This window comes from Oratosquilla oratoria, chromosome 34 (genome assembly GCF_046742065.1).
Source record: "Oratosquilla oratoria isolate Oo_2021 chromosome 34, ASM4674206v1, whole genome shotgun sequence".
NCBI lineage: Eukaryota > Metazoa > Arthropoda > Malacostraca > Stomatopoda > Squillidae > Oratosquilla > Oratosquilla oratoria.
Genome location: NC_134810.1, coordinates 40,444,896 through 40,457,676, shown reverse-complemented (window position 1 = coordinate 40,457,676; position 12,781 = coordinate 40,444,896). Strand labels below are relative to the sequence as shown.

The window sequence follows — 12,781 nt, the reverse complement described above, 5'->3', positions numbered from 1 at the left end:
CATACTTATTATCATGTTGATTTGACTTTTGAATAAAAATGTTGCTATACTTTCCGTTGAACAAAATGAATAAGCTGGTTTTCATATAAAATAAGTTAGATCTACTGTCTGAACAGGAACAAATGTACAGAAAAAAGGAACTCTAACATAGAGAGCAAATGTATTTAGGACAATGAGCATTAGCTAAAGAAGCCACAGAACAACACCATTATAAAATGCCTTTTCCATTCCCATTGGAAGAAGCAAAAGAGTAAAGAGATTTCAGCTTTTGGGGAGAAGTGAAGACAATTCAGCATTTGGGAAACATGATGGCTGAGTGGACTAGGGCATTTGTATCAGGAAGCAAGAAACATGTACTTCTTTATGCATGAAAAAGTACATAATGTTCAGTATTGTAAAGGGATAAATATGCTGCATTTACTGTATTCACCAATTACAATAATGTAAAATCACTAAAATGTTCATAGAATGCAGTCCTAAGTCATTACACTCCATTTTTTTTCATTGGAGTGTATTCAAAGTAGTTGTGATGGGATTCAGTTCTGTGTGAGGTAGGATGGGGCTAGGGAGGAGGGTGCAGCTTGTCTTTATAGTACGGCTGGATAGGGTAAGCACAATTTGAATGTCATTGTTCATGAATTAATGGTGTGTATAAACAAACAAACTCATGAACACAAAAGTCTCAACCAGCAAACACCAAGGGCTGCTGTTATCCTTGAAAATCTGGAAGTAGTTGAATCTGAATGATGAACTGCAAATACATAGGTAGTTGATTTTATTGTCCCTAAGGATAGAAATACTGAATTTTGGTGATGAAATCTAAATGCAAGTATCTTCTCAATGCTTACTGAAGTTAAGGTTATCACTAACAGACTTCTACTACTACAAACTGAGTTCAGCCTTAATTCTGCCATACCACCATCTGATGTTCTTTTGTGTTATGAAATCTACATACTTAGGAGTGAAGAAATATTCCTGATAGTGTATACTTCTTAACTGATTTACCAGGTTTTGGGGACTACCTGAGGTTATGAAATATTCTAATGATGTTGGATATACTGGTTTGTCATATTGTTAACTGATCAAGTCCAATATAATATTTCTAAAATGAATGTTTCATATCCAATTGCAACTTAACCAGAATACCTGAAAACCCAACTCATAAATAAGAAATACACAAATGCATTTATATACTGTACTTTCATTTATTAGATAATTCTATTTTTTTTTACAGAATATAGCCTCAACTAAGAAAGAGTGCTCACCTCCTCCTGAAAATAAAGATTTCGTCTATACTTCTGAAAAGGTTCAAGGGCAGTGTTGCCCTGTCTTTGTTGCAGAGACCTGTATCATCGAGGGCCAACTTGTTGAGGTAAATCCTGATGGTTTCCACACTGACTTGATATCTAAAGTATAGACCTAATTTCAAAATATTATTTATGTATATTATTTACCTTGTATTACGGGAAGAGAGCTATGCTTGTAGTGACCCGTCTTTGTATCTCTCAGCATCTAGTTTGTTCTTAAATACTTGTATGGTTTTTGTACATACTATTTTTTCATCCAATTTGTTCCAGATATCTATCACTGTGTGGAAAACTATTATTTTTCAGATCTCTTTTATAACTATCCTTTTTGAGTTTCTTTTCATGTCCTCTTCTTTTTCTTCTGTCCCACTTTAATAAATCTTTTCTATCAAGAACTTCCATACCTTTCATGATTCTGTAAATGGCTAGTAGATCACCTCTTTCTCTTCTTTGTTCCAGGGTTGTTAGTTCCAGTTTGGACAATCTTTGTTCATTTGTCAATTTTGAAAGTGTTGGTGCCATCTTTGTTGTTGATATGTCACAGCATACTCCAATCTTGGTCTTATCAGTGTGATTAATATTTTCTTTACAATTTCCTCATTCATGTAGTTAAAGGCCACCTTTATTGTTCTTAGTAAAATATAGGTTTCTCTGACTATTTTGTTTATATGCTTGCCTAGTTGTATCATACAGGAAGGGAGCTATGCTCATGGTGACCTGTCTTTGCATCTTTTAGCACCAAATTTTTTCTTAAAATCTTGAATAGTGTTTGCACACGACTGTTTCCTTATCTAATTTATTCCAGGTATCCACCACTCTATCTGGGAAGCTATTCTTTTTCAGATCTCTTCTATAATTATCCTTTTTGAGTTTCTCTTCATGTCCTCGTGTTTTTCCCTTGTCCCATTTTAATAAATCATCTCTATCTAGGATTTCCATTCCTTTCATAATTCTATAAATAGTAGATCTCCTCTTTCTATTCTTTGTTCCAAAGTTGGTAGTTCCAATTTGGACAATCTTTGTTCATATGTTAATTTGAAGAGAGTTGGTGCCATCTTTGTCGTTGCTCTTTGTATTCTTTCTAATTTCTTTGTATTCTTTTTAGTACTGGGTGTCCATAGTATTACTGCATAGTCCAGTTTTGGTCTTATTAGTGTAACTGATATTTTCTTAATTATTTCCTCATCCAAATAATCAAATGCCACTTTCATGGACCTTAATAGGTTGAAGATTTCTCCAATGCTCACTTTTCTGCCACCACCTCTTCATCTCACCATTTTCTGCCTCTACTTTTGTTCCCTCCCATCATCTTCATCCCACATACTATCTTTAGGCACTTTAGTATTTCCTTGTTGAAACACCCATTCCTCCTCTTCTCCAGTTTCTCTGTTATCCTTCACAACCTCCCATACTTTTCTCAGCTTATGCTATTTTTTTCTTTCTCATTCCCATTTAGCATGTCTCTGCCTTCTTCCCTTTTCTTCTCTGCCCCCACTTTACCTCCACTCAATTATCCTTCTAGTTGATAATGATCTGACAATCCACTAACCTCTCCCCTGAGTTTATATACATCCAATGTTTAATATACCTCATGTATTTCAGCCTGGTTCCTCAGTTCAAGTAGATGAATGCACAGAAAGTATTTGCAAGAGAAATGAAGAACATTTGGAGATAAAAGACATTGTGAAGGAATGCACTAGCTCCAACTGTGGACCTGGTGAGCATCAAAATACCTGTTATTTGTATTTGGGAAGTTTTTTTATCTAAAGTCTTTTTAAGATGGTTATTTAAAGATGACCCACCATCCAGGAGGAGTCAATATAAGAGGGAGGGAGGGGGGTGAATGGGAGTGGATTATGTGGGGATGGATTGGGTGGGAGTGGATTTGATGCCTTTGTTTTTGGCTACCTTCCTTGTAAGGGGGGAAAGTCATTGGTATATTTATGCATTTAAGGATTAACTAATGTATTCATGAGAGATATCCTTAACATATACAGAGGTGTTAAGAAAAAAAATATGTAACTTCATGTAATTTGATTTATAATTATTAAAATGTAATAGATATTTTATAAACTGGGCTTCCCACTAATGCTAAGTACCTCATTATGGCCATGATATGTGACAGACTTGCTTGGAAAGGAACACTACCCAGAGAATAATTTTACACAGTGATGCCTACTACCGGTACTTAACTTATGGAAAGGCATTTCATGACAAAACCTTACATATCTTGATACAAGATTATGCATACATGCATTTTTAGATTACTGGATGGAATCTTACTATCACTCATGAAAACCTTTTTCTGTGTTTACTAAATCATAATGTACAGGAAAAGAAATTGAGTTTTAGAACAAGAAGATTGTATGCATCAAACCTGCTCAGGTTTTCCTCAAGAATAATTGATGTGTTATGTGTACATGGATCTAGAGAAGGCATTTGACAAAGTAACTCACATTTGACTTTTGTAGAAAGTTGAACATATTGGAGGACTCACAGATAAGCTCCTTGAATGAATAAGAGATTTCCTGAAAGACTTAATGGGAACAATAGGAAAGGGCAAGATATCAGGACAGAGGGCAATGGCTAGTGAAGTCCCCTAAAGGTTGATTTTCAAATTTGTAATGTCCTTGATATATATAAATGTCATGATGGAAGGTATTACAAGCTACACTAACATGTGTACAGATTATGAGAATAAAAGATGAGGAAGATTACAAATTGCCACAAGATCTAGACAATATGTATGCATGGAGCCAATCACAGAAAATTAACTTTAATGCAAAAAAAATGCAAAGTATGGGAAAGGGAATAAAAGCTTAAAAAAAAATTCAACTAATTATTCATTGGGAAATGAATCAGAGACAAAAATAAAATAGAAGGATTTGGGAGTGTTGGTTATGAAAACCTTGTAACCTGACAAACAGAATACACTCAAACCTCGTTTTTCCAGATTAATTGGTGCAGTTACCTGTCCGGATAATGAAAAAATCCGGATATTGAAAATGTTTTTATTTTAGTCCAAAATACAAAGTTATAAACCCAAATTCACCCTTCAACTAACCTGTTCAACTGTTTGAGCAACTCGCTTTCATTTCACGACTTTATTAGGCATGATGACACAGGTGTATTCGTAGTACTGTATAGTAGTGTACTGTAAATAGGTGTTGTATGGCCTTCACCCCACGACTAGTGTCATTTATATATCCCGCCGCGCGCCATCTGGTGTTTACATTTCAAACTACTGTAACTCGGTATCGTTCACTTCGCATACGTGCTGGTTTTTCATTTTTTCGGGCAGCTAAATATTATTTTCGAAAATAATATTTAGCTGCCTAGCTGCTTCAAAACGTCCGGATAAACTGAAATCCGGATATGTGAAGGCCGGATAAACGAGGTTTGAGTATTTACCTAGTTGTACCTAGTTGTATTTTACGGGTGTAATGACAAACATGAAATCTTTTTAATACATGGTCAAAATGATGAAAAAAATGTTTAAGAATGCTTATTCCACACTATATTAGAATATGCAGCAGTAGTGTTGTCTTTGTATAGTGACAAATATAAACAAAATTAGGAGAGTAGAAAGAACATTGACCAAACTGGTCCCCAGCCTTGTGGATAAAATATATAGAGATTAAAAGCACTGGACCTGCCATCAGGTGCATCTAATGACTATGAAAGTTATGTATTAATACAGAGAGATTTAAAAAAGAGAATAAAAAACAAAAACGACAATACGAAATGAATATCACTGATAAATACAAAGAGAATCCCAAAGAATTCTATAGTTACTTTAGAGATAAAAAGGTTGTTAGGAATCACATTGGTCCACTATTATCTGCTGACGGTCAACTTGAATATTCAAATGAAGGAATGTGTAATATTTTAAACAATAATTTTAGCTTGGTATTCGTAAACGAAACACCTCAAAGTGAACTCCTAACTGAAACTTGTGAAAAGTCTAAGGTAAACTTACTCACTATGGTAAATATAACAAAAGAAAAAATTAAAAGGTGTATAGAGACACTCAAAGTTAATAAAACACCAGCGCCTGATGGTTGGCAGCCTAGAATCTTGAAGGAAATGAAAAATGAGATTGTTGTTCCATTAGAAATTATTTTCAAGAAATCCATCATATCCGGAGATGTCCCAAGAGAATGGAAGCTAGCTAACGTTACTCCCATATTCAAAAAAGGTGACAAAAAGAAACCAAATAACTATAGGCCTATAAGTTTGACTTCAGTCGTAGGAAAAATAATGGAAACTATCATCAGAGATGTTATCAAACATCATTTAGAAAGTAACCATTTGATAAATGATAGCCAGCATGGTTTCAGACAGAAACGTTCTTGCATGACTAACTTACTCGAATTCTGCAACACAGTTATCTTGAATTATAACAAAAGAAACAATATAGATTTAATATATCTAGACTTTGCAAAATCTTTTGATACCGTCCCCCACAAAAGACTACTTACTAAATTAGCTTCACATGGAATAAGTAGTAGCCTATTAAGTTGGACTAGTAATTGGTTGAATGATCAAAAACAGAGAATTGTTTTAAATGGAAAACTTCTAGATGGAAAAATGTTACAAGTGGAGTTCCTCAGGGTTCTGTTATTGGGCCACTTCTATTCATAGTATATATAAATGATATAGACCATGGACTAAAATCTACTGTTTCCAAATTTGCTGATGATACAAAACTGTGCAGAATGGCAAATGATCACTTAAACCAATTAGATATTCAAGAAGATTTAGACATATTACAGCAATGGTCTGAAAAGTGGCTAATGAAATCTAACACAAGTAAATGGAAGGTAATGCACATAGGTAAAAATAATGGTAAGTACGATTACAAGTTATTTGGAAATTCGTTAACAAAAGTGGATAGTGAAAAAGATCTTGGCGCAATTATCAGTAACAATCTCAAATCATCCAAGCAGTGTATTTCAGCCTCTGAGAAAGCAAATAAGATTCTAGGACTGATTATGCAATCTTTTGACTTCAAAAGTCCATCATTCATTAACAAGCTATATAAATCATTAGTTTGTCCACATTTGGAATATGCTGTTTCCGTATGGTCACTGAATCTTATTAAAGATATTGACCGACTGGAAACAGTACAATGGCGAGCCACAAAACTGATTCCAAATATCAAAAATAAATCATACGAAGAAAATAAACTAAAACATATGAATCTGTTTTCCCTAAAAAAGCGTAGACTCAGAGGTGACTTGATACAGGTCTTTAAAATTCTAAAGGGAATTGACAATATCAAAAGTGACAAAATTTTCACACTGAATAAGAATCAGACAAGAAACAATGTTCTCAAACTGTCCGGAAATAGATTAAATTTGGAAATGGGTAGAAACAACTTCGCCAACCGTGTAGTTTTTAATGGAATAAACTTCCTGCAGAGGCAGTGCATTGTAGTTCAGTTTGAAACTTTAAAAATCATTTAGATAAACACCTGAGCAAGATGCTGTAATGATTATTACTTATTTTATATTATTTGTTTTTGTTTTGTAATCACTTGTGTGTTCAATTCTCATTTATTATTATTTTTATGTCAATTTATCATTATTTACTATTTACCTATTTGTTTATCATTTAACTATACCTATGCTTTTATTTATGTATTTTATTTGTTATTTACATTATCATAATCTTTATTCATTGATTTATCATTATTATTATAAATTTTTTTCGCATCCGACCTAGATATGGACCAAAAGGTCTCCTGTCGGCATGCTTTGCCTTTGTAATCCTTTGTAAAATGAAGAGAAAGAGGTGACTTGTAATGGCTCATTGATGCGAGTGAAGGATTGGTGCATCTGTTGCTACTTTCTGTATCATATATATAATTGTAGAAAGTGACAGTAAATAATTTGGGTCTGTTCTATAAACCAAGCATTGGACCCTCTGGACCACACTCTTGGCTGGAAGTTAGGCTTGTGGGGGCACAACTAGGCCTTCCCATCCTCCTTGAGCAGGCTCATATTGACAGACCTAGTAAAAACAGTGTTCCATGTATCATAATATTCATTCCATTCTTTTTATCACTTATCCTCTACATGAGTGGAATTATCTACATATTGATTCATTGTCTAGGTAGTTAATTTTGCTGATGGATATAGAATAATGTAAATATCTTTAAACCATTCATCCTGGTTTTACTCTGTAATCATAAGATCAATCATGTTTTTTCACTTCTGTCCTCGGAAGTATTATATTTCTCTATATATGTACACAGATGAAGAACGTGTTAAAGAAGAAGGGGCTTGTTGTTCTTCATGTAAACGTGTTCGCTGCCTTCTGGGCAATGAAACTTATGAACCTAATGAGACTTGGTACCTCCCTGATGATCCCTGCACTCAGTATTCTTGCATTGAAGTGGACACGAACCAGGTGAGTGTTTTACATAGTGATTGCAGACACCTCTCTGAGTGTAGTGGTGCAAATCTACCTTCACATAACTAGATTAAAACTGCTGATAAACTGAGTACATTTTTTATTGAGTACTAAGTCTTACATGGTGATTGACTAAGCACATTAAAAGGGTGAGCTACAACCACAGCAGTAAGAGGGTTAAAAAATAAAAGTTAACTTGATCCTGCAAAGCATAACTTCATTCATACTAGATATAACTACTTGTGTTATATAGTATATAAAGATTTCTTTATGCTGAGCCTGAGCATTGCTGTGCATTCATGTTTGATCATGGAAAGACCAAAGATATTCAAAAACATTTAAATTGCAGTTACAAGTAGAGAAGGTGAAAGCTAGTTGCCCACCTATTCCTGATAACTGCCCAGCAGAGTACCTTGAAACTTCAGGCTGCTGCCAAGTGTGTAGAGCTCCTCCTCGTAAGTGCCTCTGGTTTTTGTTTCCTTTATTGTAATGTTATCAAAAGTAACCTTTCCAAAGGGAAAAGTATTTGTGTAATGTGGTGGGAAGGATGGGTGGGTTTTCAGGCTTTTGCATAAAACAGTGTGACTGTCATTCCCATGTGCTGTTCTATGTGAAGTATTGTGATTTCTGAGTGTATATGTTCTTTTGGGGTGGTTTTATGTTGAATTAACTTAAGCTAACCTTTTTTCTGAATACCACAGCTGAGACCAACTGCACTGCCATGTTAGTCCCAAGTGCCTCAACAATTGGCTATTTCCGTTATAACTCCTATCAGTATGGAACCTGTTATAATAAACATGGTGTGGAAGGATTCACCGAATGTGTTGGTTACTGTCAGAGTACATCATATTATAATTCAGGTGAGAAATTTACCATTACATGTTACGAAAAAAACAAACAAGAACAAGTTTGAATTGATGGTACTTAATTTTAGATCTTATTTTCTAGAATTTCATAATCATTGCTTTTTCTTTAGCTTTCCTATTCCTGTATATTTACATGAATTATTTACAAAGGGTTCTTCTAAATCTCTTCATAATTTCCTTTAATGAAATTCTTTAGGCTTTCTTTCATCTCAAATACTTCAAGTGTTCTAATGGAGTACAATGTAATGAATAAAACTGTCTATCATTAGCCAATATAAGATAAGACAACTATCATCCTGATTTGAAATGGTCAGAGGAGAGACCATGTGAGTATGGAATCTTTATTAGATGTACAAAATTTTGCTTGTTAAAACGTTCCCACTTTTCAAATACAGATGAACCCAGAAACAACAGACTAAAGGAGTGGGGACTACTGGTGTGTTAATGCCGTTTGTCAATAGCTTCTGTGGGTTGAATGTAATGTATATAGATGAAGGGTCGTAATAATTACCGACAACTATTGTCAACTCTGATAATATTCATTGTTTTTGGTTACCGTATTTCTCGGACCATAAGGCACTTCATACCATAAGGCGCACCCATAATTTGCTATTCCCCGTCCTTACATAAGTCGCACCCATAATTTGCTATTCCCCGTCCTTACATAAGGCGCACCTGACCATAAGGCACACCTGGTCTTGTCATCGGATAATCATGCATGACGACCAATGACACGAGGTCGATCGATCCTGCGTCCACACGAGGCAAGCCGCGGACGACGGAGCTGTCTGGCTGGCATGACCGAACGGTACAATAAAGTACTCTAGATTTTAGGCTATCCCAACAATTATTTAGCACTTTTTAGTATCGCATGGCCTTACTTAAAACTTTTCATCCATCATGTCCCCCCATCCACACTGACTGCATCATGCATCTCATACGGTTTACCATGTTTACAGCATGTATGATATATATGATGCATGACATCCGTTGTTGTCATCGTTTGCGATTCCACATGGGCCGTTTCGTTTCGTCTTTGGGGATGGCAATAGATATTAATATATTTTTTTATTTTGGTCAGTGAAATCAGACCACCTCCATGGACGGTCTGCCCTGCCAATACCCCTAAAAAACAACACAAACACATTATGGGAATTGTGGGGAATAAAACCAACATTATCAATTTTATTCCCGGAATTCTCGATTCACTTAAAAACACAAGATTTATTAACAAATGACTACAGTCTGAGTGGGACAAGACTAGACCAATGCAAAATGGCTGTATGTGTTGTGGACGCTATCATGTCATAGCCATGATAGCGTGAATAAATGCGGTGGCATGGACTTGAAAACTGTCAAATTTTTCGCAATTTTCTTGTCAAGATACATGCATCTTGGTTATAACTTGGTTGTAACTTTTGCTAGGCCTATGCACTATCGCTATTGGCAGGCTAGCTACAAAACGTGTCAAAATAGTATGTCACTGTCCGAGGCATTTTTTTGCACTGAAGCCACACATAAGGCACACCTCATGATATGGCGCACCACCCGATTTTGGGTGATTTTAAGGATTTTGCCCATGCCTTATGGTCCAAAAAATATGGTAATACTGGCATGAATTAATTAACATAATATTTTTTTGTGGTGAAAATGATATATGTTGCTTCTCAGTCATTTAGAGTTGGTCCAAATGTTACTTGTGGGTTGACTGGTAAGTGTCAGCAGTTTGGGACATGGCTTGTCAGCAGAGAAAAACTTATTTCTTTGATTATCTCTACATATATGATGTAGCAGAAATAATTTCCACCACAAAAAAAAAAGCATTATGGTAATTTTTATGCTGCTTGTCAATCATTTTGTGTTATTTGTTAGTCCAAATATGTTACTTGTTGGTCCTTGTTGGTCTTTAGCATGACCCTATCTAGACGGTAATATATGGTGTCCACATGGTACTGGATGTAGTCTGGACAGCTCTGGATAGTGTCCAGAAGGCTCTAGATATTACTGGACTGTAATTAACAAGACCTGTTGTAGAAGATGAGCTAACAGAAGGCTGAGGATGGATCTATTTTGAATGTCAATTAGTAGGAGTAGGACTAGGACATTGTCTTATATGAGTACATTTTAATCTTACTGAAAAAAACCCTGAGCGATGAGACAGTTCTTTTACTATGGTTAACTCCCATCATGTTAATTTTTATTTTATTTTATTTTATTTATCTTTATATCTATTTTTTTTTTTTAGTTACTATTGTACCATAATTTATCATATTTGCAAGTTTGAAAGCATGTGGCCATATCAATATTGAGATATTGATTAAGATTTCCAATATGCCCCGGATATGTTGACTTGACTGACAATGTGAGCTATGAGACAGTTCATGGCATCTCGAAGCTCATGTCAAATTGTCACTTTGTCGGTAGTGTGGCCACATGCTCTCAAACTTGGGGATATGATAACATATGGTACAATATTAACTAAAAAAAAAAGAAAAGCCCTAAGTGTATATATAAGTGTGTGGGACAGACTAAAACAGCTGAAGCACCAAAAGCCTCTTGTATTGCCCTATTTTCACAGGAATTTTCATATTTTCGAAGTCTTTATTCTCCAGAATTTGTCCATAATTACTGAAATCCATTGCTTCAGTGTCCATAGTTTCTGGGTTCTTTTGCAATTGAAAAAGTTTCAACAAGCAAAGCATTGTACATTTAATAAAGGTCCCATCATCACATGGTGTCTACTCTCACCAAATGTCATCCTCATATAAACGGTATTAACTTAACTCATTTTCACTCTTACTCATGAATAGTTACCACTTTGCTGAATAAAATAATCTGGGAGTCAGCTAGAATGAAGTACACCATCCCTTGATTTGATTAGCAAAATGGGGGGATAACATTGGTCTGATAAATATAATGAATTTGAAATAATTAGTGTAATTTAATATCAGACTTACCAAGGATTTTGAAGATGAGTTCTTGATTTGCTATCATATAGATGGGGGACACAGGAATGAATTTAGAGTCACTGGATTTTTTCTGTTGTATCCAAAATCATTAAATTATGTACTAAGTGTACAACAACCCAGTGCATTCAGGCCATAATATATTATCAATATCATTCCTCAACCTTAATATTTGCAGGTGAAGATAAATACACCAACAATTGCCACTGTTGCAAGCCTACCAAGAAGGCTGACATACGTGTGAAACTGCTGTGCCCTGGGGGCTCATCCATTAGCCACACCTTCAAGAAAGCTTTAGAATGTACATGTACTAAAGCATGTGATGATCAAAGTGAAGCAATAGGTGCCAAAGGAGACTATCCTGAGGTGGACATTCCTGAAGTGGAGCCTTTATAGACTAAGGATGATACAAGGCCCTGAATATTCTAGTATAAGTAACACATTTTCAAGGTAAAGAAAAATGCTTTTCCATAGATATTAATATACATAAACATGCATAAGTAATATTTACATACATATATACATACTTGCATATATTAAATGGTCTTTTCCCCTTATAATGGGAGCGTTTGAGTCAAATAATACACCTACATGGGGAATACAAGGGGACATGATAAGAAACTCAAAAAGGATAGTTATAGAAGAGACCCCCCCAAAAAAAAACAGTTTTCCACACAGAATGGTGGATATCTGAAACAAACTGGATAAAACAATAGTGTGTGCAAAAACTATAGATGAATTTAAGAGCAAACTAGACACTATGACGGGACACCATGAGCATAGCTCCCCTTCCCGTAAGGTACAAGGTAAATACACACTAGGTAAATACAACTAGGTAAATACACACACACACACACACAGCTTAGGAAGTGATATATCCCAAGCTTAAACAATACATTAGTTCAATTCTAAATATGATAATTGGAAATCAAGGATATAGATTAAGTTGGATCTGTACATGAGTTTTAGAATAGGTATAATAAAAAATGAGAGAATAGGAGACAGGACCCAATAAGCATTGCTCCATTCCTGTAAACAGTACTACAATTAGGTAAATACACACACACACTCATATATATGTATATATTATATATATATATATATATATATATATATATATATATATATATATATATATATATATATATATATATATATTTATATATATATGTATACATGTAGATACACAGTAAACATTCCATAAGTTGGCATAGTTGGGAAGCAG

At 34.8% G+C, this 12,781-nt stretch overlaps 1 protein-coding gene across 2 annotated transcripts in view; it reads left to right on the top strand.

The window, feature by feature from the left end:
• Nucleotides 1-12,185, top strand: part of LOC143018223 (hemocytin-like) — a 184,722-nt gene extending 172,537 nt beyond the window's left edge. For both annotated transcript variants that reach the window (XM_076173462.1, XM_076173461.1), the window contains exons 78-83: nucleotides 1,235-1,372; nucleotides 2,910-3,024; nucleotides 7,567-7,721; nucleotides 8,074-8,179; nucleotides 8,426-8,584; nucleotides 11,735-12,185. In XM_076173462.1, the coding sequence (XP_076029577.1) occupies nucleotides 1,235-1,372; nucleotides 2,910-3,024; nucleotides 7,567-7,721; nucleotides 8,074-8,179; nucleotides 8,426-8,584; nucleotides 11,735-11,952 (891 nt within the window). In that variant the 3' untranslated portion in view covers nucleotides 11,953-12,185. The remainder of the gene's footprint in view (nucleotides 1-1,234; nucleotides 1,373-2,909; nucleotides 3,025-7,566; nucleotides 7,722-8,073; nucleotides 8,180-8,425; nucleotides 8,585-11,734) is intronic.
• The last annotated feature ends 596 nt before the right edge of the window (nucleotides 12,186-12,781 follow it).